This window comes from Canis lupus, chromosome 24 (assembly GCF_011100685.1).
Source record: "Canis lupus familiaris isolate Mischka breed German Shepherd chromosome 24, alternate assembly UU_Cfam_GSD_1.0, whole genome shotgun sequence".
Classification (NCBI taxonomy): Eukaryota; Metazoa; Chordata; class Mammalia; order Carnivora; family Canidae; genus Canis; species Canis lupus.
The window spans coordinates 37,833,072-37,856,956 of NC_049245.1; the positions used below are offsets into that span (position 1 = coordinate 37,833,072).

At 40.6% G+C, this 23,885-nt stretch overlaps 1 protein-coding gene across 4 annotated transcripts in view; it reads right to left on the minus strand.

The window, feature by feature from the left end:
* Window positions 1-2,761: 2,761 nt before the first annotated feature.
* Window positions 2,762-23,885, minus strand: part of ADNP (activity dependent neuroprotector homeobox) — a 34,133-nt gene continuing 13,009 nt past the window's right edge. For 3 of the 4 annotated variants that reach the window (XM_038572600.1, XM_038572597.1, XM_038572599.1), the window contains 3 exons: window positions 12,177-12,289; window positions 10,317-10,409; window positions 2,762-8,304 (listed from right to left, as the gene is read on the minus strand). In XM_038572600.1, the coding sequence (XP_038428528.1) occupies window positions 5,194-8,304; window positions 10,317-10,409; window positions 12,177-12,284 (3,312 nt within the window). In that variant the 5' untranslated portion in view covers window positions 12,285-12,289 and the 3' untranslated portion in view covers window positions 2,762-5,193. Of the gene's footprint in view, window positions 8,305-10,316; window positions 10,410-12,176; window positions 12,290-12,601; window positions 12,621-23,885 lie in introns of those variants that run through there. The other variant, XM_038572601.1, reaches the window with a different exon arrangement.

The following is a 23,885-nucleotide window of genomic DNA, read 5'->3' on the forward strand; positions in this document are numbered from 1 at the left end:
GAGAGGACCTGAGCTTCTGCCCATACCACTGAGCATAGTCGTTACCTGGGCTCTTCAGTGCCCCTCGGCATGCATTAGGCAACATAAGTCACCCCAAGACATGCGGCTCCCCCGATTCTTTGTCTTGCCTGGGCCAAGGAAGAAGTCTCATTTTGGTACTGGTGTGCCTTGAATCCCTCTGATTTTCCTTCTTAACAAACAGAGCCAGAGCCCTCAGCGAGCAGTAACAGGTGGCAAAGTTTTAGTCTAATGTTTTGTATTTTTATGGACGTCTTCATTAGTGGCAAATCCTGGTTATCCTTTCTTGCAGAGACCAAGTTTTCCTTTTTATTTTTTTTAAAGATTTTATTTATTCATGAGAGACACACACACACACAGAGGCAGAGACACAGGCAGAGGGAGAAGCAGGCCCCATGCAGGGAGCCCGACGTAGAACTCGATCCCGGGTCTCCAGGATCACGCCCTAGGCCAAAAGCAAGTGCTAAACCGCTGAGCCACCCAGGCATCCCCCAAGTTTTCCTTTTAAAAAGGAAAGGGCAGTTGTTCTGCAGATGACCAGGATGACAGTGTGAATGAGTAGTGAGGGAGATGCTGCGCCAGGGAAAGCATGATGTACTGGTTTATAGACGAGGCTCATGTGTCTGCATTCATAGCAGAGAAAGCCTTTATGAGGCTAGTTTTTAGCCAAGATCAAGGCTCTGTGGTGCAGTGGGAATGCTAGTGTCTGTGGACTCAGATGTCCTGGGTCCAAGTCAGCTGGGATGTGGGGACAAGATAGCTTCTCAAACCTGGAGCTGATATTCCCTTCACAGGATTTTTGGTTTTGGTTACAGGTGGGTGGGTACTGGGGCACTAGGGCAGGACTATTTGGGGATTCAAATTATCTTGGAATTTAGTACCCTACAACTAGTCCCAGGAACACTTCAGGGATGTCTGGAAAGTACTTGAGTCAAGACTGGCAATGTACTGAGCTCCTAGGAAAGGTGTGGTCATGCCCCTGGCCTGAAGGAGGAGGGGTCCTCAGGAGGACAGGGCTCTGTGTTTGAGCCTCTCTTGGATCCCTCTTCCCGGGAAACCCCATTTAGCTAGTCCTGCCGGCAGAGGCAGCCGCCAGCAAGTCGTGCAGGGCCAGGACCATTGATCCCTAGGCTCTCTGGTATGGTGGCCTCACATGCACCGTCCGTACAGTGGAACGGTCACACTCTGGTCTAGTCCAAGTCCCAGCCACCACGGAGCTTACGACTACATTGGGAAAGCCCTTTTGTTTTTACTCTTGCTTTATCAGTTTCCAAAAGGTGAACAGTTGGCTTCCTAGGATATCCATTTTGCCTCTATAATGAGACCTTAATAAATGTCCAGCAAGACTCTTGCAAAAGCCCGCTGAGGTTCAAATGGCATCACACCTCTAAGGCCTGATGGTGAGCGGGACAGGCGGTGGCGCTTGGTCTGCATCACCGATGCAAGAACACTGTATCCTGAAAAACACACAGCAGCAACAACTCACTTAAATAGCTGTAGTGAAGATTCTGCCCTTGATTGCCTTCATAGATCATCTGCCCTGGAAGGGACTATGGGCCTTCCAGACCTTCCTTCCTCCGTCCTCTTATTTGGAGCACTTTGAAATCAGGACTGGATGATTTCCAGCACATGCAACTTTCATCTTATATGCTGATTTTTTGGAACACAACTCCCACCTAATTTGCAATTCCACTCAGATTCAAGTCCTAGTGAATGTTTAAAGTTATTTGGAGTATGGAGTATGTTGATGGGAAGTAGCAGGATGCAAATGGGGACCCCCCCCTTTGGTGCAAGTTTGGATCGGTTTTAAGCTAACCTAGTAGTGATTGACAGAAAATGAGGGATCCTCTAAGTGGATACACCACCAAGAGTTTATCAAGCTTTTTCTACAGCACCTCGTGGTGGCCAATTGACCACTGGTATGTTGGAATGCCATTTCAGAACGGTGCAAGCAACCTCTTCCCTTTATTTAGTCTTCTGGGGGCTCAACACTTCGGTGAAACATGTTTGCAGTTGGTGCCAACCCAGTGAGCAACAGGGTAGGTTAGAAATAAGGATCACAATGGATAGAAAAGACCATTGCCTGAGGAAGGGGCAAAAGGCTGACCGGATGCTCTGTGAGTATTTAATATATTCTACTTGATTTCATTAGTATTTTCCATCATGCAAATTAAGTGATTCTCAAGCTTTCGTGGCATAGAATCCCTTAGGATTTTGGGGGTCTCCATCTTGAGGGTTTGATACTGGCAGTCTGGGGTTGAGGTAGGGAAACCACCATAGCAGTGCTCACTTGACAAAAGCAAGTTTAATGGCTTCCAGTGGTGGTTCACTTGGGGCATCCCCCAATCTCTGAAAGATCATTTTCAAATCTGGCGCTTGTTTTGTTCTCTTCTGAAAAAAGTATCCGTCTTTACAAATGGGCAGGCGTTGGGATTGGATACACAACTACGGGGCAATCAAAGGGGTAGATCCTTTTCTGCTTACACCTTGAGAGGACAAAGAGCTGTTTGATGGAGACCAACGATGGGAGAAGTGCCTCAATGTGCTGAAAAGGGAGAGAAATCAGGCTGCTAGTCAGGCTGACTCTGAAACTCAGGGCCACAAGAAAATCAGGACATAAAGTTCCCTGGGAAGAAAATTTACAGAATTGTTCAGTCTACAGTTACATTCCCTAATTAGAAGGTGGCAGATTGCCACGGCTTTTATTTCCAGATTTTTCCAAAAGCAAACAGTAGCAACAACATTCTTTTAAAATGGCTTTTATTGAAACACTTTTAGGGCTTCTGCAACATCGTTAGTTGGGGATCTTCTTTATTTCCAATTCTTAGGTGGCTAAATTCTTTTTTGAATGTCAAGAATGCCCGTTCCCACCACCTTAGTGAGGAAGCATGTTCGTCTGTCTCTGCTCAAGTGTCCAACCAGGAACTTATTCCCTCCCCTATTCTATGCGTCTCTTTAGAACTTCACGTAGGCCTCACAAACCCAGGCTTCGTTCTTCCCTGTTCATTTGTTAGGCAGACTATTTGAAACCAGGGGTGGAGAGGGCTTCAAGTCAGCTGCTATTACTATCTTTTAAGAGACCAGCTTTCTCAGTGCCAGTTCTTCTGATTTGATAATCTGTGGCATCTTAGTTGTGGACACCCTGTCTTAAATATCATTAGCTTGTTGTCTATAGAATTTATAATCTCTTGTAGAACAGACTTCAAATAACTCCATGCTAGCCCCCGACTGCCTTAAAGGTTCTGGGCTATTGTACTTTCTCCTGTAGTTTTTGAGAAGCAGGACATTAACATTTTAGAAGGAGGTTGGTCAACTTTCTTTGGTCTTGTTAATGTTGTTATAGCTGTCTTTTGGAAGGAGTCTTAGAAATTATGGAAGCCAGCCACTTAAGAACTCTTTATTTAAAACAATGTCCCCGAGAAGTGCTTGCTAGGCTTCTGCTCTCTGCATGGATTGGAGGTGTCCATGGGTTTTGTAACTAAGAAAAATTGGGGCTTAATACTGCCTCCTCGTACCCTTCCAATCTTTAGTCTGAGCTGCTCTTGGGAACCCAGTAGTAAATATTCTAATTCTAGCTCCTTCCATCTTAACAGCCCTTTAAAGTGTGTGATCTCCAAAGCCTTTTTAATGGCAAGATGGTCAAGAGAATTACAACAAAAGCAGAGAGTAGTTGTCTGTTTAGTACAACTGTGCCCGTTATAAGGTGAAAACTAACATTTACTTCCTTTAGAAGAAAGAACGCCAGGGCATTAATATTCTGCTTGCAAATTAATGCCAATTTGTTTACATCCTTTTATCATTGACACATTTACATATATAAGCAGGCTCCACTCCTTAACAAAAGGGGAACTGAAAAACTCAAGGATGTTTATTTTTGCAGTTAAAAAGGAAAAAGACAAAACAAAACCAAAAGAATTTGTAACAGGTGCCTTGAGAGAAAGCATTCTTAATGCCAATGGCACATCTTGCTTGTCTTCTCTGTAAGTTTCCTTGGTGGCCGTGGCTTCCGCCTCTGCTGAAAGTGAGCCATGGCATCTGCTGGCACAAGACCTAATGGACACATAAGACTGTAATGTGTAATAAAGCAAATATTTACATTAAGCACAATACAGCAATTTATTTAGATGCTTAAAATGAATACAAAGGGAAATAAAGATCACAAAATTATACATACTACAACAGTGTGTCATATATTAGATGGTATAAATGAATACACCGGGTGGTGTTTAACTAAAGATAAAACTAAATATTCAAAATGCAGCACTCATTGTTTTGCTGCTTCAACACAACACACTTTCATACAGGTCTAAAAGGTGTCAAAATTAGTAGCTGCAAAGTCAATTCTTGCATGTGATTTTTAGCTTAAAAGATTTCAGAAAACAGATCTGAAATACCAGTTTTTGTTTCTGTCAGCTGTAATGTCAAGGATATTCAGAACAAGAAAAATTCTATGATACAAGAGAGTCCAGATATATATCTTATGTGGCTGGCCTCTGTTGCAAGATTGTACAAGGTTATGTGCAAAAACTAAGTCTGTCCAAAAGTCCATACTAGCGCAGTTTCAAGCTTTTGCTAGGTAAACTAGATATAGCGTTTATTACACAGCAAGGGCAACACTAAAAAAAGAAACAAATCTAGGATGGGTACACAATAACAATATCATAGGCATCACTTGAATAGGTCTAAAAGACTGTACAAATATACATTTCAACTATTCAGAATGAATACATGAAAAAAAATTGATTTTCCCCAAAGTCTACTATACACATTGGACTGGTAGCTTGTATGTTGGCCCTATACTACCATGTGAATCAGGATAACGCCTCCCAAGAACATCCCACCAAACATTTTACAGAGGGAAAGAAATGTTGAGAAGGCAGATAAAATAAACCTTTGCTTTTCCTCATGTGCGTTCGTGAGCCACCAGCTTATTGGTTTTTCACATTTATTTACTCTGTCTGTCACAGCAAGTTCTGAAGCGAGATCAGCCAATCATGTGTCATAGACTCAGAAATAACCACTGGGGTTAGCAGCGGCCACACCTCCCCACAGCCCGATGACGCAGTGCTCAAGAGGCAGTACCAGTTAGAACAGAGCTTTGCAGTCCCGCCGCAGGGGGCGCCGAGTCCCAGGCGGCAGTGCGCAGCGCGTCCCCAAGGCCAGAGGAGCTGGCACTTACGCCTGCTGGCTGCTCAGTTTCACTCCGGTCAGGCTGCCATGCATGGGCTCAGCGACCCCGTCAGTCATGCTGTCAAACTGCTCCCCGTCCTCACTGTCCATTGTGCTACTCTGCCACTCAATCTGTGGGTTGGATAAGCGCTCATCACTTTCAGATGCGTTCTTCCACTGTGACTGGTCCTTGGACCAAAACCCTTCAACTTTTCCATAGGAACTATTCTTCCATTTCAACTGCTCTCTGTCACCTTGCATGGTAGCCTTTTTTTTGGCAGCTGGCTTACTGCTTCTTGCATCTTCACTCTGGGAAGACTCATCAGACCAGGTTCCTGCTTTCATTTCACATGTATTGTCCTCAAAGTCTGACACCTGTTGGGAACCAGGGCCACTCTCGGATGGAGAAGCACCATCTTTCCACTCAACAACATCGTCTTGGTCAACCTCACTGTCAGAAGCATCGTGCATTAGTTTGGTTGGTTCCTCAGTCAAATGAATAGTTTCATATTTTGAACCATCCTCCTCTTTTTGGTCTAGCTTCTCCTCAGATTCTAAAGCATCCTCAGAAATGACCTTCGGTAGGTGTTCCTCTGGGTTATCATTAGGGATTTTAGGCTCAACTTCAAACACAGGGTCAAAAGGGCTACCACTTCCATTGGATTCTTCTTCCAAATTTTCAAAACTGTCTGAGGAGCTGTCCTCTTCCTTCCCAAGGCTGAGCTTTTTGTCGGCAGTTTTACTAGCATTGACTCTGGAATCCTTCTCGTCATGATTCTCAAACAGCCACTCAGCATCAAAATCCATCTCGTGCTTAACTTTATTGAGTTCTTTCATGTTGAAGCCCAGTAACACACCAGGCTTATACTTTTCACAGTCTCGGACACACTTCTTCCTCTTGTTACTAAAATGGGAAGCAATATCACTCTTCCACAACCACAAACTGGCAGCTAGCTTCTCAATTTCTCTCCTGGTGGGATAGGGCTGTTTGTTGAAATACTTTGTTAGGAAGCTTTTCCTGGCTTCATAGGAATCATCTTCATGACCCTTGGGGTCTAAAGCTAAAACAACAGGCTCCTCAGGCTTCTCTTCAAAGAAGCTGGGTGAATCGCTATCATCGTCTAACTTTCGCTTTTTCAGCAAGGGAAATTCCACTTGCTCATAAGTGCGCTTGACAGGTGCCAGGCCCGGTGACTGATTAAGCCGAGAGGGTGCATTTGTCTTATCCTGGCCATTCTGGGTCTTTCCAACACCTCTGCAGTGAACTAGATGCAGAGTGATAGTCGAGGCGGTCATGTTGCTGGTGTATACACCAAGGCAATGGATGCATTTGTAGGTGAGCTTTTTTTCCACGGGATGAACCGTCTGAATAACTTGGTGCCTCTCTCGTAGGTGATGTGCAAGTGCATCAGATATGGGTCCTTTTAGGATTGAAAAGCAAAGAGGGCAAAGGGTTTTCCCAACATCTTTTTTATAGGGCACTGCAGCTTGAGGTGAACTTTTAACAGGGAGATCTGCCTTTTCCTGAACTTTTGGCTGTGGCTTTGGAGGGACCGGAGGGTTATTTTGGGCATGGTAAGCAACAGATTCAGCTGGGGCATCCCTTAGGTTGTATGTTGTTACAAGGAGATGGATATTAGTGTGACTACCCTGCTGCAATGTCAAATCAAAACTCAAAGTAGAATCTGTTTTAGGTCCCATCTCTTCATCAATGTGAACCATCCGCATGTGTGCCGCCATCTTTTCCACATCATTGAAAGTTGAGCGGCAGTATGGACAAGACAGACCATGAATTAACATATGGTTGAGCAGGGTATCTGTGGGCAAATAACGATTACAGTAGAGGCATTTGCTAGTAAAATTGTGTATTTTCATAATGTAGTTGGCTACTGCTGGGACTTTCTCAGCTTTATGTTCTTTTTCGAAGTGCACACTATACACATTTTCAGGAAAAAGCTCATTACAGATTGTACATATTTTCCACTTTTGAGTTGAGGAAGTATTGGCTGGGGGAGGGCCCGTGGCAGCTGCAGTAGGTTTGGAACTGGACTGACCTAATACTCTGGATGCCTGTGACTGGGAGAGGGAGGGAGACTTTAACTGGCCTGATGAGAGAGAAGAGGCATTAGCAGACTGCAGGGAGTATCTTGCTGGTGCCTGGGACCTTTGCTCTGACCCAAGCCCGTAAGATCTTCCATTTCCACTTGGAAGTAACTGCTTCACAGATTGAGACTGCTGAGGGATGGAAACTGGTGCGTTGCCACCTAGCCCCAGTCTCATTGACTGACCAACGCCATAGCCCTGGCCTACAGATTTGACTCCATAGTTATTCTGCTGTAGGTGAACATTGGACATCATGTTGACTCCTGTAGAATTTAAGTTAGGCTTTGGTATTGAGAGTCGATTTACCATCTGCTGTGATGGCAAAGACCGGACATTTCCAGAAGCAAGGGAACCAATTCTTGATTGGAGTCCCATGCCCTTCTTATCTTGAGGTTTGGGAGCAATTAGCATCAAGGGTTTGGATCGGGGAACCACCACATTTGTGTGCCCAATCATGGCAGTGACCTGATAGCCTATGCGTTCATGGTCTTCGATGACATGTTGTACCAAAGCTTCATAGGACTTTGGCATGAAAAGGCATCTCTTGCAGTGAATACTACTCTCTTCCCGGGCATTTGAACCTAAAGGGACTGCACCGTTGAGCGACTTCTCACCTGCCTTTGCTATGTAAGGCGCTGCCACGTGCTGAAAATGTTCCCTGTAAATGTGCTTCCTAACGATTTCATAAAGAGGATCTCGGTAAGTGCACTTCTTACAGTAATAAACAGCTTGTTCTACACTGTCAGCCTGCTTAGGTTTAAGGCCATCATTTTTGCTTTTATCTTTGAAAGTGCTGAGGCTGCTACTTGGTGCGCTGGCGTTTGGAGCGTGAAATATTTTAATGTGTGTTTCCAAAGTCTTTTTGTCTGCATTGAAGGTACAGTAGGGGCAATTAAGGAGAATCCTATTTTCAAAGTCTTCACTATGGACATTCCGGAAATGACTTTTGTAGGCAGAGAAGAATTTTGAAGAAAATGGACAAGCACTGCAGCAAAAAGGTTTCGTCCGGTAGTCCTAAAGAAAAGACAAAAACTGTCATTAGAATGCCATTTAAGATAGGTAGTAACAGGTTCTAGATTTTATTCCCCAGATGTTCTCTATTTCTAATAGAGATAGAATGCTATTTTTAGAACCTGGAATGCATTGATCTAATTTTTTTCCTTTTCTAAAATTAATTTATAAAAATATAAACCCAAATGAGAAAGCTGTTTCGGTTCCAGAGTAAAAATAAAAAACTCAACTCTAAGTTTCCCCTCAGTGTTTAGAAAAGATCAAGGTCACGTTTGCTGATTGGTTTTAGAGAAGCCAAAGATAAATGGTTTCAAAGATAAACATTTTACAGTTAGAAACAACAAGAATAAACACTGTGAAATCAATCTCACTCCATGAATCAGTAAGTTGCTAAAGGTTTCATATTTACTATTCAGTAAAACTCAGGGCCCAGAGAGCTGTAGTGCAATTAGGCAGTAAGGTACCAAGATGCACCTTTTATCCTTTCCATCATGCAAAATCTTCAAAAATCTCAAAACACTTTTTCCCTCTGATCGAAGTACAGTGTAGTATTTAGATTTCATTACTAATCAAAAAGCTACCGATTTGAAAAGTCGGCTTTCTTTTATAAGCCATGCTCTCTCTTCTCAAGTAAGAGCAGCTTCAAAAGAACTAATGAAGTGATAGCTGCTTTGATTCAAATTAAGAAGTTATATAAAAATTTCCTATAGACTATAAGGAGTGCGTGGTGTTAAAAAGCCAATAAAGTATTGCAGAGTATACTGATATCAAAGAGTAACTTCCAAAATTATGCTCATTAGCACTTGTGCAGTTTGTCCTTTGAAGACTGGTGAAACACAAGCTGGGCAAGAGATTATCTTTCCTTCCTAGAAACCCACTTTGCTTCAGATAACTGGCTTGACGCAAAATAAAATACTCCACGTCTCCTTAAAGCTCAATCCTTATTTAGTGTTAGAATGTGAAACTTTGGGATTCATAAAACCGAATTAAGTGACACATCCCACCTGAAAGCCTTTACATTTGAAGACTTCTGGTTAATGTAATTTTTTCTGGGGTACAGACAAGAAAAAAACCATATAACTATACTCAAATTTCTTTTCTTTTTTTTTTTTTTTAAGATTTTATTATTTATTCATGAGAGACACACAGAGAGGCAGAGACACAGGCAGAGGGAGAAGCAGGCTCCACGTAGGGAGCCTGACGTAGGACTCCATCCCAGGTCTTCAGGATCACAACCTGGGCCGAAAGTGGTGCCAAACTGCTGAGCCACCAGGGCTGCCCTATACTCTCAAATGTCTGAGGCAGAGTTTAAAAGTTTAAAATCCCTGCCTGAGTATATTCCAATAAACATATCAATAACTATAGAACTACAACCACTACAGAACTAGGTAATGGTAAAGTCTGCAGTGACAATCATTTCTCCCTGTGGAACAAGAAATCCCACCTGTACCACCTTTTTTCTGTCACATCTTCACCTGCTGACACTTGCTATCACTGGTGCCTTGGACTACCTAACAGTGTTTTTAATCCCAAATTGTAAAGTCACACCTCTATCAGACAAAGGTACCCATCCCCTTCCCTATGTGCTGGCTTAGCAACCCCAGAGAGGTTGGATGACACCAACACAGAAAAAAACACCCTCTCCAGAAATAACACAAACTGTGACAGACACAAAAAAATGATGGATGGCTTGGATGAACAGAATGTTGGAGGGGACATTTAAGAAATAGAAGAGCCAAAGTACTGCTGACATAGTGTTGATATACAGTAGGACCTTAGAACGTTTAAGTAACAAAATTTCCTGTTTGTTTTAGACTTAAAGTTCTGGTCCAACGACAAAAAAAGACAAATTCTTCCCAGTTTTCCCTGCCACTTAGGAAAATATGAAATAATTTTGACATTTTCCATACTAGGTTGCTGCCCACAAATCAATGCATCACTATGTAAGGCTTAGAGCCAAAAAATGCAGTGCACCAAGGATGTTGCCATTTGGGGAAGTCCTTGGTGCTACTTACCTGATTTTTTGTAAGTGAAGGGTCCCATAGTCCTACATCCTCCCATGTAGTGTTTTTCAAATAAAAGTCATTAGGTTCAAACTGTTTAAAATCCTAGAAAACAGTGAAAGAAGTTTACAAAAACACAGTGATATCAACTCTAGCCCAATCAATCTTACTTATAAATCTCATCTCTAAGCTATAGCTGGGGAGACAGAAAAACCAACCCCAGCAAGAACTAAACTAGGATGATAAGGCTCTTAGGAAATACAAAAAGGCATATGGAAGTCGCATTCGACATTTTCTAACAACCAAACATTCCCCTAATGGTCAGCCAGGTTTCTAAGGAAACCACTGGAAGTTCTAATTAAGTAAAAAAAAATTCAGCCACATATTAATACCAAAGCTCCTTTCATTAGAGTGTTGTAACTCATCAGTTGTAGTATTAGAATGGAGTATAAGCTAGCAACATTTGCTCAGAGCAGCATGGATGTGATGATATTCTGTTTCTCAGGGGAAAAGGGGGTAGAAATGGACGGGGAAGAAAACTTGGGATTTCTGAGCCCACAAAAGGAAGAAAGAAAGCTATTCGAAGAGAGTTCAGTAGTATTATGTTAAATTTATACTTATGTAAAAATTTTATGGTCCGTTTTTCTCCAGGCCAGGAAGATACAAAGTCTTAGGAGAAAATTCCCCTTGGCTTCTAAAAGGTTCACAGTTCAGTGTGGGAAAATCAAGTATTTATAAATTCCAGAGGGTGTAATGGGAGAAACACATCAAATGCAGGATAGAAAAGATACCTTATCATTTGCATTATTTATTCTTGTGCAGATTACTCCACTGAGTGCGAAGTGGAAGTGGATGGACTGTTTCACTGGGTAGATCCACCTGAATTTGAGGGGCTGGACTTCCACACTGGGGACAACAAAACTAGAGAAGCCCACTTTTGAGAAGCTTCAGTCTTCACGATATACCCACCCCCACTCCCCAGTATTATTCATGGGAATCAGGAACAGAAAACCTGTTACATGAAGGAAATTGCTTTTTAACTTTCAATTCCATCCAAACATTTCATGAATGCCTATTATGTACCCAGCACTGTACAAGGTGCTGGTTATACATGGATGGACAAGTATGGTTATGGTCCCTGGCCAGTTGTAACTTAAAGGCTAGTGGGGAAAACAGCTTTAAATATTTCAACCGGAGGCTTTGACCAACTAAACCACAAGACCTGGAGCAATGAGATCTGGAAAAGGAGGAGACTAGTACATTGGCTATCCCACAGGGCTGTTAAAAAGCTCATAGAAAAAAAAGTTAGAAAAACAGTTTGCAAAAGTCCAAACTGTTACACAAGGGGAAGATAATATGTATGATGGGTTAAAAGGGCCAACAAAATGCTCAAATCCTAAGGAAAGAGACAACAAGCACCCAAACTACCATGCCTCAACAATCAGAAGGTGAACCAGAACACTCAGGCACATCAGAATGAGAACAGGCTCTGGACTCTTGCAGACAGACCCTGCCATAAGCTCAGCTGTGAGGTGGACCTCTATCTTTACCAGTTCTTCATTATAAATGGGAGATAAGAATTCCTATATCTCCCCTCAGGGGTTGTTCTAAAGATCTGAATTTAGAAACAATTTTAAAGCACCTAGTTACATCCTCACCAGTGGAACTGCTTTTGCTTCATGATGCAAAGATGAAAAAGCCCATTTTAGGGAGAAGGAAACAAGTTAAAGCCAACTGAGAAAGCTCTGGTGAAGCTAATGCTGCAGTTACAATTCAGAATCACAACTAAGAATTAACCATCCCGACTGCTGACACAAAGTAATGGATCAGAAGCTGAGTCATGTTAAAATTAAAAAATGGCATGCTACTTACTTCTATGTGTTCTTTACAGTATTCCAACCCAATGTCACTAAGTATTTTTTTCACAGTTTTCCGGGCTTTTCTTAAACTGCCAAGATTGTTGACAGGAAGTTGGAACATAGTTTCTATTGGAAAAAAAAATTTAAGTCAAGTCAAAACACGTACAACTTGTAATATTTCCTAGTTCCACTGATGGTAGGACCACAAACCTTGGCCCGCTGACAAAGAAGGTGAGTAGATATCCTTATCTAATATGTTCTGATTACTTAAAGCAGGCAGGCAAAGTAAGTGCTCTCTGATCTTTTCTATTTTTAACAGGACATTTTATGCTATAGATCAACTATGAGTCTAATCTGGCACATTTCTAATTAGAATTTAAGTTCATCATCAAACTTTTTTTTTTTTTTTAAGTTGAGAATTAGGTTAAAAATACCAACCGATTATCTTAAAAATCAAGTGTGAGTGCTTTTCTCCTTGTGATGTTGAGCCTCTGAAAACAGAAAAATTTTCACCGTTTCAGCATCATTACCATATAATTTTGAGTGCCAGGGAAAAGAAGTTTTTGTTTTCTGGGAACTGTCCTGCACATTGCTATAACATTCTTAAATATCTTTCAATGCTTCCAAATACTATCCAAACTAAAGACACTAATGGTCTCAATGGTTGTGCAGCTCACCCCCCAGCCAGCACCACACCTGGACAAAGGTACTCAGCATCAGGGCAGATGATAACTGTGTTATAGACTTTAGGGGATCCTCTTGAAAAATGAAAAGCTTATATGTATGTGTGAAGGGACTGAAAAATTATTTAAATGACCTAATACATTAAAGCAGAAATTTAGATCCACTTCCCCAAGTTCCTTAAAAAACAAAAGTTAAAATAAAATTAGTTATTTGTATGGCTTCCATGTGACCATAAATGTTTCCTATAAAATATGGTAAGAATTTATCATCAATGTAATAATCCAAATAATTTTGTAGGATATAAAATAGTTCCAAAAACCAAAACCAGAGGCAAACCCAAAAGCCAAAGCAACAGGAATTAAAGTTTAATACATGCAAATCTGGTGTTCTAATTAATAAAGGCTGTTACTCTATAACACCACTACCATTTGTAAGTACAACCATAATCAACTAATCCAAATGTAATACAGTATCATGTTACCTCATTTATTATTCTAATCCAAAAATCAATATTAACTATGAAAAATGAAAAGAGTGAAGCCTACCCAAACAAACAACTCCTACAAATTCTGAATTTGGGTATGTCATCAGAACTTAGAAGTTTCAAAATACTCTACATGAATTACAAAGTATAACTGAAGCCAAAAAAGAAACACATTTCACTAAAAAACATTGATCAGCTTTCCCATCCTCAGCAGCTAAGAAGCACGACTGTGTGTCCTCCACACACTCTGCCATCCAGCAATCTGCATATTACTTAATAGTGGACTCAGAAGTCACTTTGGTTACAAATTAATATGCAATTCAAAGCTAAATCCATTATTTCTTGTGGAAATTCTATTGCTAAATTGTTTTAAACCATCTTTTTGAAAATTTTTAATCAATTGCTTAATAAAACTATTCCCATAACCAGGTCATTTAGAGAGAACCACCTGATATCAATGTTTCAGAAATACAGAAAATGTTACAGGCTAATTCTGAGACCAGGCATCAAAACAGATGCCCACAAACGCCCAAATCTGAGAAGAGACATCTTGTTTCTCCATTCATTTCATAAACTCTCTGTGGGCCCAAGTCCAGCATTTCTTTTGGAACTTCCCAAGTCTGTCCTTCGCTTCTGAGGAGAGATGAGCCCAGAAGGCAGCCATTACTCGTTTTCCCCGCCTCCTGGGTATAAGCAGCTCAACATCTCAGCAAAAACAAATACACAATGATTTGGAAATGTCACCACCACTGAAGCTACCAGTCTATACAGAAAACACTCGGGGAGTTAAACTGCAGCTGAGGATAAAGGAAAATGCATTCTCCTAACGAACAATACACATCACGCATTGTTAAGTGCCCACCACTCATGGCTAACCAAGCTGTTTTAAGACCTCCAGCTGAAGCACCTCACTGCATGGTAGGTACCCAATTTATACACCTGCAGTTCTGAAAAAGTAAATATGCTCATAAAGGAGCTCAGTTACAAGAAACTTGTAATTTATAAAACGTGGTATTTCAGCCATAGGGTAAATCTCAAGTTTACTTAGGCTGAATTAAACAGATATATAAATAGTGAATAGCAAAAAATGCTGTACAAAAATTTTTTTTTTTTTTTTTTTTTTTTGTGATTGGCAATAGGAGGAACCTAAGTTAAAGTTTATACTGAAAGATGTAGAATACTCTGAGTTATGATTACTGGTATTGGAAATGAATTTGGGGAATTCTATCTGCCCTCCTCCCCAGATGGAGGTATCCTCTATGTATTGCTTATGGAGGTCACTTAAGATTTTGTCCATCTGGAGCTAGAATAACACATTCATTCATATATGTTAGCATCATCAAAAGCATTTACAAAGACTCTTGTTTTTTTAAGTAAAGCATTCTTTACAAAACAGGCACACAGTGTAAGAATATAAGCAAAGAAGGCTCCCTCCCACTCCTACCCTCCAGCCATGGAGCTCCCCTTCTAAAAGGGGCCACTGTGACAATGTCAAGCTTTTTTAGGTCTGCAACAAGCCAAAGATTCCTTGAAAGAACATCTCCAAAAGATTCTGTGAATGTTAGGATTATCATGAATAACAAGATTAAAGAACTCAAGGACCTTCTGTTGTTTATTGTTGCTGTTAAGAAACAACTCCGTATCAATAGGTGGCTTCAGGGTTCATCAATGTTATCTATTTGATTTATACTTAAAAACTTTTACAAGAATTACTCCTGGCCTCCTCTGCACCCCTCAAAATCTTTTGAATGAGAAACCTACACAAGGGGCCCAAACTCTAAGTGACTAACTGTGGTAAAGGAACAGAGTAAATAGGAAATCAACCGTCTAGGATGGATTTAGGGCTGTTTCCTTTTGAAGAGAATGAGTTAAAAACAAAATATTTACAATAATTACTCTTAGGGAGGAAGATGATGCCTCAACAAGAACATCAAAAATTGCCTAGAGATGGGCTTACTTTCTCTCCAGATTTGTCCCCAGGTGACTAGTCCTTTTTCTGAGCCTCCTTGGCTATCAGGATGGCCATTTTCACTAGGTCAGCACCCTTATCCCAATATCCCAAGGAGAGCTCCCTTCAGTCAAACCATAGACCTTTCAGCTCATGGCAAAATAAGGGGGAGAATACCCAATTTAATGGGATGGAACGACTGTTCACCTATTCAGTCATTTTTGGAGAACCTATACTTTGTCAGTGTGCTGATGAATAGGACACAGTTCTTTCCTCCAACAGTCCATCGTGTCTAAGGGACAGGACCCAGAGCACACTGGAATAAAGATGGATGTTTTTTGCCTGCCAAACTGCCTCTTGGAGCCATCATTGGTGCAAACGATGTGTTATTAGGAGGTCTTTCTTCCACTAGAGCAGAGGAGGTGAGACTCAGGCCCACCAATTAGAGTATTCCACCCATACAGACACTGGATGTATACCCCAAAGAAGGCTGAGGGCGACGCTGAAGAGGACTCAGGACCTGACCACTTTTGCTTAAGCTTTGGTTCATGTTCTTTGCAACCAAAAATCTTAAGTAGACCCACCGGGCAGTGGGACACAGAAGAGGAAGAACAAGAGAAAAGATGGGGGGCTTTAAACCAAGTAATTACACTTGTGAATTAGGTCTAGTAGGAATAGTACCAGTTTGCTAGGAAAACATAGTTATTCTGAAAGATGCTTGGTTTCATTAATCAGAAACAAAAATGGGCACATAGTTTGAAGAGAGTCAAACACAGTTTTTTTTTTGTTGTTGTTGAAATACCGTTCTTTTTGTTGTTGTTGTTGTTAAGAGAGGGGGGGGGGGGGCAGAGACAAGGAGACAGGTGTGGGAGGAGGGGCAGAGGAAGAGAATCCCAAGCAGGCTTGTGCACTGTGCAGAGCCTGCTCAAGGTTCTCAACCTCACTCTGCCCCTCCCCCACTCCCTCTCTGTCTAAGAAAACAACGAAAGAATGAACGAAACATTGAACCATTAAAGGATGTGGGGCAAAGCTCAATGACCTACTAATAACAGAGTTAAGATTTTCAAGTATTTTATTAAAAACTGAAAATAAGTAGCGTTTGGGTAAGCATATGCCACCTGATGAACTAGGCTTAAAATATCAATTTTGAGAATGATTTAAATTCACTGCTGAATGATTCAGTCACATTCCTTCCTATTGATCTTTGCAAATTATACCCACATCTACTGATTGGGTCCAAAATACTAAAGTTTTACTAATAATCCTGGCCAAACTTCCTACTCATATGCTTTCTTAGAAAGCAAGAGTCAGATGGCAGAAATGAAAATCTGTAGATCTGTAGCCCTAGGCTACAGATGAACTGAAAACATATAGAAAAACGATCAAACACACATTTCTCTTTTCTCTCCAAATACCAAAACCAAAACTACTCCTTTACGTCATATACCAAAAGAATAAACGAGGCAGAGTTAGCCTGTCTCAGGAAGGAAAGATCTATAGGCTGGATCTGTTCAGGGGAAGGATGACAGAACCTCAATGACTGGGAAACCTCACTTAGGCAAAGAAGTCATTATCTGAGAAACATAATTATAATCATTTATAGGGCAGCCCCGGTGGCACAGCGGTTTAGCGCCGCCTGCAGCCCAGGGTGTGATCCAGGAAACCTGGGATCGAGTCCCACATCGGGCTCCCTGCATGGAGCCTGCTTCTCCCTCTGCCTGTGTCTCTGCCTCTCTCTCTCTGTGTCTCTATTAATAAATAAATAAAATCTTAAAAAAAATTATAATCATTGCCAAAAGGCTTGAATCAAGTCAAGTGGTGTATTCAGGCTATTCTGGGTCAGGAAGACAAGGGGAACCCAATAGCAGACAGTGCTAGTTTAGTGGTTCAAGGCAAGGTTTACAGGACCTGATGTACCAAGAGCCCATGAGACTTATCTATGTATGTGATAAGGTCCCTTGCAAAGCTACCAGATCAAAATGGCATCATTTAGTCTGTTTTTAGGGGTAGGAAAAAAGCAGAAAAACCTAACTCTGCCCACAGAAAGTTAAATCAAAAAACAAAAAACCCCGTAAAACCCAACCTTAAACCTTTGACCAGGCACAGTTAATCAAACAAGCCAGGAGAAAAAAAAGCTTCCAGATCAAACCTTTTCAGATTATATTTTAAGCTACTGCAAAGTGTGGATGTAACATGTCATTTTTCAAGATATAATTTTTCACATTTTTATGTGCATTCTTAGGTTCCCCAAGTTCTTAATAAGAACATATGGTACTAATTTAACATGCCAGAAAATACAGAAGTAAATATGATACCATGCCCTAATTTCCATCACCTGCAAGTATAACTGCAACTTTTTCTTATCTGGGAAATTCTGAACATACATCCAGAGTGACAACTAATGTATCAACTGTATCAGAAAATATTTCTAACACTGCATTGAAAGCTAGACAGGAATGGTTACCTCTTCCTGGTGACACCTAAACATAAGCTGCTTAGGCTAAATCAATGGTTTTCAACACCCACCAACCCCCTTTTAAAGAGGCAACCCTTGTTTCTAAACAAATCTTAGCTGAATTATAAAAAAGATAAAAAGTGGAGGGGCTCAGAGGTTGCAATGCAAAGAGGAAGAAGGATAAGTTCTCTGTTCCTAAGTATCCCCTTGAAATAGTTACTGGTCTAAGTTTCTAATGCAAATTTATGCCAAGGTGACAGTCTTCTGAAATGCAGAATTGGGACCTAGTGAACAATCAACCAAAGCAGGAACTTTGATGGCTATAGCAGAATCTCAAAGGTTTATTGAAAATCTCCCCCTAGTAAAATTACAGTCTGATCAGAATATGGTTATCAGAATCCTACAATAAACCTAAGGATTAGAATACAGTTTATAGGGGATCCCTGGGTGGCTCAGAGGTCTGCCTTTGGCCCAGGGCGTGATCCTGGAGTCCTGGGATTGGGTCCCACATCGGGCTCCCTGCATGGAGCCTGCTTCTCTCTCTCTGTGGGTCTCTCATGAATAAATAAAATCTTAAAAAAAAAAAAAAAAAAAAAAAAGAATACAGTTTATACTTTGGGGTTGTCTTTTAAACATGTCTACACTAAACTGTAAAGAAAAACACGTGTCTGAGAAAAAAACTTTATTGCGGGTGGGGGTGGGATCAAAGGTTGGAAATAATGCCGTTACTAGTGAAGAAAAATAACAGCTGTATTTTCTAAGTTAATAAAAATTAAGAAGACATTCAAACTACTACAATATAAACAGTTTCATTTTTGGTAACATCCATCCAAATTAACAGGTAAGATGAAATTCAGACCCTTGATATTGAATTAAGAAAACAAAGTATTAAAAAAAATATTCTAATGTTACACAGATACAAATATTTATACAGATCTTATAATCTGCACTGGGGTTTAAGGGTTAGCTATAGTTGAAGTTTCTTAAAACCACTAACTAAAAAAATATATGTATTTTTTAGGAGGCACGGACATTTTAGGATTCTCATACAGCTTCATGCTACCCACGATGGTACTTTTTTTTTTCCAACAGATTTTGTGATGTCTCCGTGGAAACATTTAGGACCCATTAAAATAAAAACTAGGCAGAAAGAAAATATCATTTCCATATTTATGTGCTCACTTTTCCTCCTACCACCCCCTCAGCAACATATTTAATACCTGTCAATATCACTGAGTAAAACTGTGGTCATTGTAAAACACTTTCTTTTTATAATCAGTAAGTGCTTATCTTTCCTGACTATTCTGAGATCAGAAGCAGTGAACAGAGACCCCTTATTTGCTTTTATGGGTGTCAATAAGTCCAACATTTAAATTAAACCTGTTGTAAAAAGGTTTGTATGTTTGTATTTTGAAAAATAAACCCTGTAAAGGCTTTCTAGAACAACCCTCCAATGAGTGAGCATGTTGAGAGCTCAGAGCCTACATTTGGTCTGGAAGCAATCATCCTACTCAATACTTAAAAACAACAACAAAACAAAAAATGACAGTCCTGAACAGAAGCAGCTAATCTTTCAATTTCCTATTAAGCTTGGGCAAAGGGCAAAGGGCAAAAGGCAAAAGATCTTGCAGATGCCAGAGGTTCTTCATAGAAAGGCAGCTCTAATTGTCTTTTTTTTTTTTTTTAAAGATTTTATTTATTTATTCATGGAGAGAGAGAGAGAGAAGCAGAGACACAGGCAGAGGGAGAAGCAGGCTCCATGCAGGAAGCCCGATGTGGGACTCGATCCCAGGTCTCCAGGATCACACCCCGGACTGAAGGCGGCACCAAACCGCTGAGCCACCAGGGCTGCCCCCGCCCCCCCCCCTTTTTTAAAGTTTTTATTTATTTATTCATGAGAGAGAGACAGGGGTACGGGGGGAGGGAGAGGCAGAGACACAGGCAGAGGGAGAAGCAGGCTCCATGTAGGCAGCCTGACGTGGGACTTGATCCCAGACTCCAGGATCATGCCCTGGGCCGAAGGCAGAGGCTAAACTGCTGAGCCACCCAGGGATCCCCCTCCTCCTCTCTAATTCCCAAATACCACAGAACAAGAAACTGACAATCCAGGGGCAAAATGCCCTTCTGGATTAGCAGATAAAACTGGGCAGTATGACAGTGGTAGGAAAAGAAAGTTTAGGCTCCTTTCTCCTTAAATTAATGGAAAACGTGCTGTAGGGTTGAGGCTAAAAAGGGGGCTTGGAAAGTCCAGGAGGATCATCAGGAAAAATACTTTGCAAATGAAGACACACTGTACCAAAAGCTAAATGTGAATACTGTACACCAATTATTTTGCTTAGGTTAATCATACTAGAACACCGTCAACAGAGACAAGAAACAGGCAGGAAATGTAACCAACTTCTGTCTTCTATTCTTATCTACTAACTGCATTGACTTTTACTATTCTCTAATGCTAAAAAATCCCAATGGATATAATTGTGTCAACTACAAAACTGCCTCCAGAAAAAAAGACTTTGGTTTTCTTCAGGTTTTTAACCAATAGTGATTAAATTCCTTAAGCTATCATACTGTTTTGGGGGGGGGGGTAATTAGATTGTCATTTATGAAAGGCAAAATGTGTGCACTTACCTAAATAAAGCATTCAGTACAACAATGCTTGGTCATAGGAATACTTTGCTGGCCACTGTCTACAAACAATGAGTGACTCCCGGCCACAAGCAGCCCTGCTTTAAGACTATCCCTCTGCCTGACCACCTCCACTGAGAGGAGCACAAACCCCTCTAGGCTGCTTGTTCACAAGCCTAGTCCTGATTTCAGCCACAGAAATCTAATTCCCTAGCCACAGAGCAGCCTTTCATTTTTTTAAGGACCTTCCTCATTACCTCTTAAGTCTTTTCCCCTTCTCTAAGTACCCTGCTCCAGTTCTTTTCACCTTTACTTCTGTTATCACAGGAGCTGATCTCCAGTAGATGTGCACCTTTAACTTCTGTTATCACAGGAGCCAATCTCCAGTGGATGCGCTCCTCTGTCACTCTTTGGTGCAGAAAGAAAATATCAGAATAAACTTATTCTGATAAATAAATAAACAGAAAGATAAACTTATTCCAGATGTGACAAGCAGGGCAATACTTCCCTAGTTCTGAGTATGATTTTTAAAAAAAAATTTTATTATTATGTTTAGAGAGAAAGGGAGAGAGCATGGGCGAATGGGGGAAGGGAGAGAGAGAATCCCAAGCAGGTGCTGTACCTGATATGGGGCCCAATGCTGCACACTCAATCCTAGACCCTGAGATCATGACCTAAGCTAAAATCAAGAGTCAAGGACTTAACTGAATCACGCAGATGCCCTTAAAGTTTTTATTCTTTAAAGTAATCCTTATGCCCAACATGGGGCTTGAACTCATGACCCAGAGATCACAAGTCACATGCTTCACTGACTGAGCCAGTCAGCCATGACCTGGATATTATTTTTAAATTAATGCTCCTAAAAGGTGCACTGTATTGGTGGCAGCCACTTTACACATGACAACAATCAACCAAGATTTTTTTTTTTTTTTTAATATGTGCTGCATTTTCAGTATTAGGTGGTTCAGTTGGTGAGAACAAAAATTTTCTGTACTGAATCCATGTCTGGTTAGAAGAGAAATAACTATCAAATCTTTAATATGTTAATTACAAGTGCATAAACATTTTGATTCCAAAATGTAGCACTGTGTATCAGTGGAAGAACCTAAGGATTGCCTAATCTAAACTCTTCTCATTTTACAGATGAGCAACTGAGGTGAAGCAACTGGCTAAAGGGTGATCAGCTTGTCAGTGACAGACCTGGGTCTCAAGGTCATCTCCAGATCTAGGATGTAGTGCTCTACTCATCACCCTCGTGGATGAAGCTCTCTGATCTTAGACAAAGGTAAACAAAAGCATGTTAAATATATATATCTGAAAGTGCCAGAACTTCATACTCAAGGTTGAAATGAACTTAAACAAGTTCAACCAAATGAGCTCAGGTGATAAAACAGAGATTAAGAATACACAGACATCTCAGGTCAGATGGTCCCGTCAGATCCAGAGAAGAACTGAAACAACTTAGCTCTGAAACCACTTGCCCAAAAGTGCTCTTATCATCACCTGGATGCCAGCAGTCATTAGATAGTCACATCAGAAAGATACCCAAATTGTGTCCTTTGCAAAATGATAACTACAACCTTGGCATCCCTAAAATAAAACGACAGCTTTTCATTTATTTTTATTTATTTTTTAATGACAGCTTTTCAAAAACAGATGTATTCTGTTTCTCCTTTATCAATTCCCATTATTAATAGTCAAACCATGCTATTCCAAAAATTGCTTGGGAAAGCAGAGGCCTTGGTGATTGTTCTTTCTCTGGAGAGCAGGGTTAGGCAGGATGCTAATTTGCTTTCAACTACCTCTCAGGCTCCTTTTTGCAAATAAAGTTCTATTCGTTTTTATTACAAAAGCAACTGGGAAATGAAAACATACACCCACACAAAACCTGTACACAAAGGGTATGAGTGGCTCACAGTTAAGTGTCTGACTCTTGATTTTGGTTGTGATCTCAGGGTTGTGAGACTGAACCCCGAGATGGGCTCTGCCCTCAGCTTAGAGTCAGCTTGAGGTTCTCTCCATCTCTCTCTGCCTCTCACCCTCTCTAAAAGAAATACAATCTTGAGGCACCTGGGTGGCTCAGCAGTTAAGCATCTACCTTCTGGCTCAGGGAGTGATCCTGGAGTCCCTGGATGGAATCTCACACTGGGCACCCTGCATCTCCCTCTGCCCGTGTCTCTGCTTCTCTCTCGCGGTATCTCTCATAATAAATAAATAAACAAACAGGGCAGCCCCAGTGGCGCAGCGGTTTAGCACCACCTGCAGCCTGGGGTTTGATCCTGGGGACCCTGGATCAAGTCCCATGTCAGGCTCCCTGCATGGAGCCTGCTTCTCCCTTTGCCTGTTCCTCTGCTCCTCTCTCCCTCTGTGTCTATATGAATAAATAAATAAAATTAAAAAAAATAAATAAATAAAATCTAAGAAAATAAAAATAAAATAAAAACAATCTTTAAACAATAAAAACACCAGAAAAACCTGTACACGAATGGTCTCCCAGTAGTCATTAATACCCAAGGAGAAACAACCCAAATTTCCATGAACTATTAAATGGACAAATAAAATGTGGTATATTCATACAGTGAAATAGGATTCAGCTATTAAAAAAAGGTAAAAGAAGTGAAAAAGAAGTACTGATATATGCTCCAACATGGATGAACCATGAAAAATTATACTCAGTGAAAGTCACAAAAGGCTACTTACTATATGATTCCATTTATATAAAAGGTGAAGAACAGGCAAATCTACACAGATAGAAATAATAAAGCTGCCAAAGGCTAGAGGAATTGGGGGACAGTAGAGGGCAACTGCTCATGGGGACTGGGTTCTTTGTGGGTTGATGAAAATACTCTAAAATTGATCATAGTGATAGCTGCATAACTCTATGAATATACTAAAAAAACATTAAATTGTACACTTTAAAGGGGGTGAACTGTATGATATATGAATTACATCTCAGTAAAGCTGTTACAAAAGAAAAAGGCAACTGGACCTAATAGAACAAATATAAAGGCAAGGAATACAAATAATTATAAAGACAAGAGTTAGCACTGGGTATACTTATCCTTCCAGATTTTTATGCACATGCAATTTTTCTTTTAAAAGGAAATGAATCTTATGTATCTCAGCATTTAGTCATGCAGCAGAAAAACCAATGCTGCCTGAAAGTTTTTAATTTTTAAGTGTCTTCCTTCCAAAAAGGTAGATGCTAGCCACAAACAACTATTCATCAGGTAAAATGTGGCTAGTCTGAATTGAATGGAGATAAACTTTTAAATTAATTAGTTTATTTATATTGTGGTAAAATATACATAAGATTTACCACCTTTGACAATTTTCAAGTATACAGTTCAGCGGTACTTCATCATAATATCATGCTACCATCACTACAACCATGTACCCATCTCCAGAACTCTTTTCATGTTGCAGAACTGAAATTCTCTACATTAAACAGTAACTCCCCATTTCTCCCTTCCCTTCTGCACTAGGCAACCAGAATTCTGTCTCCAGGACTCTGACTACTCTAAGT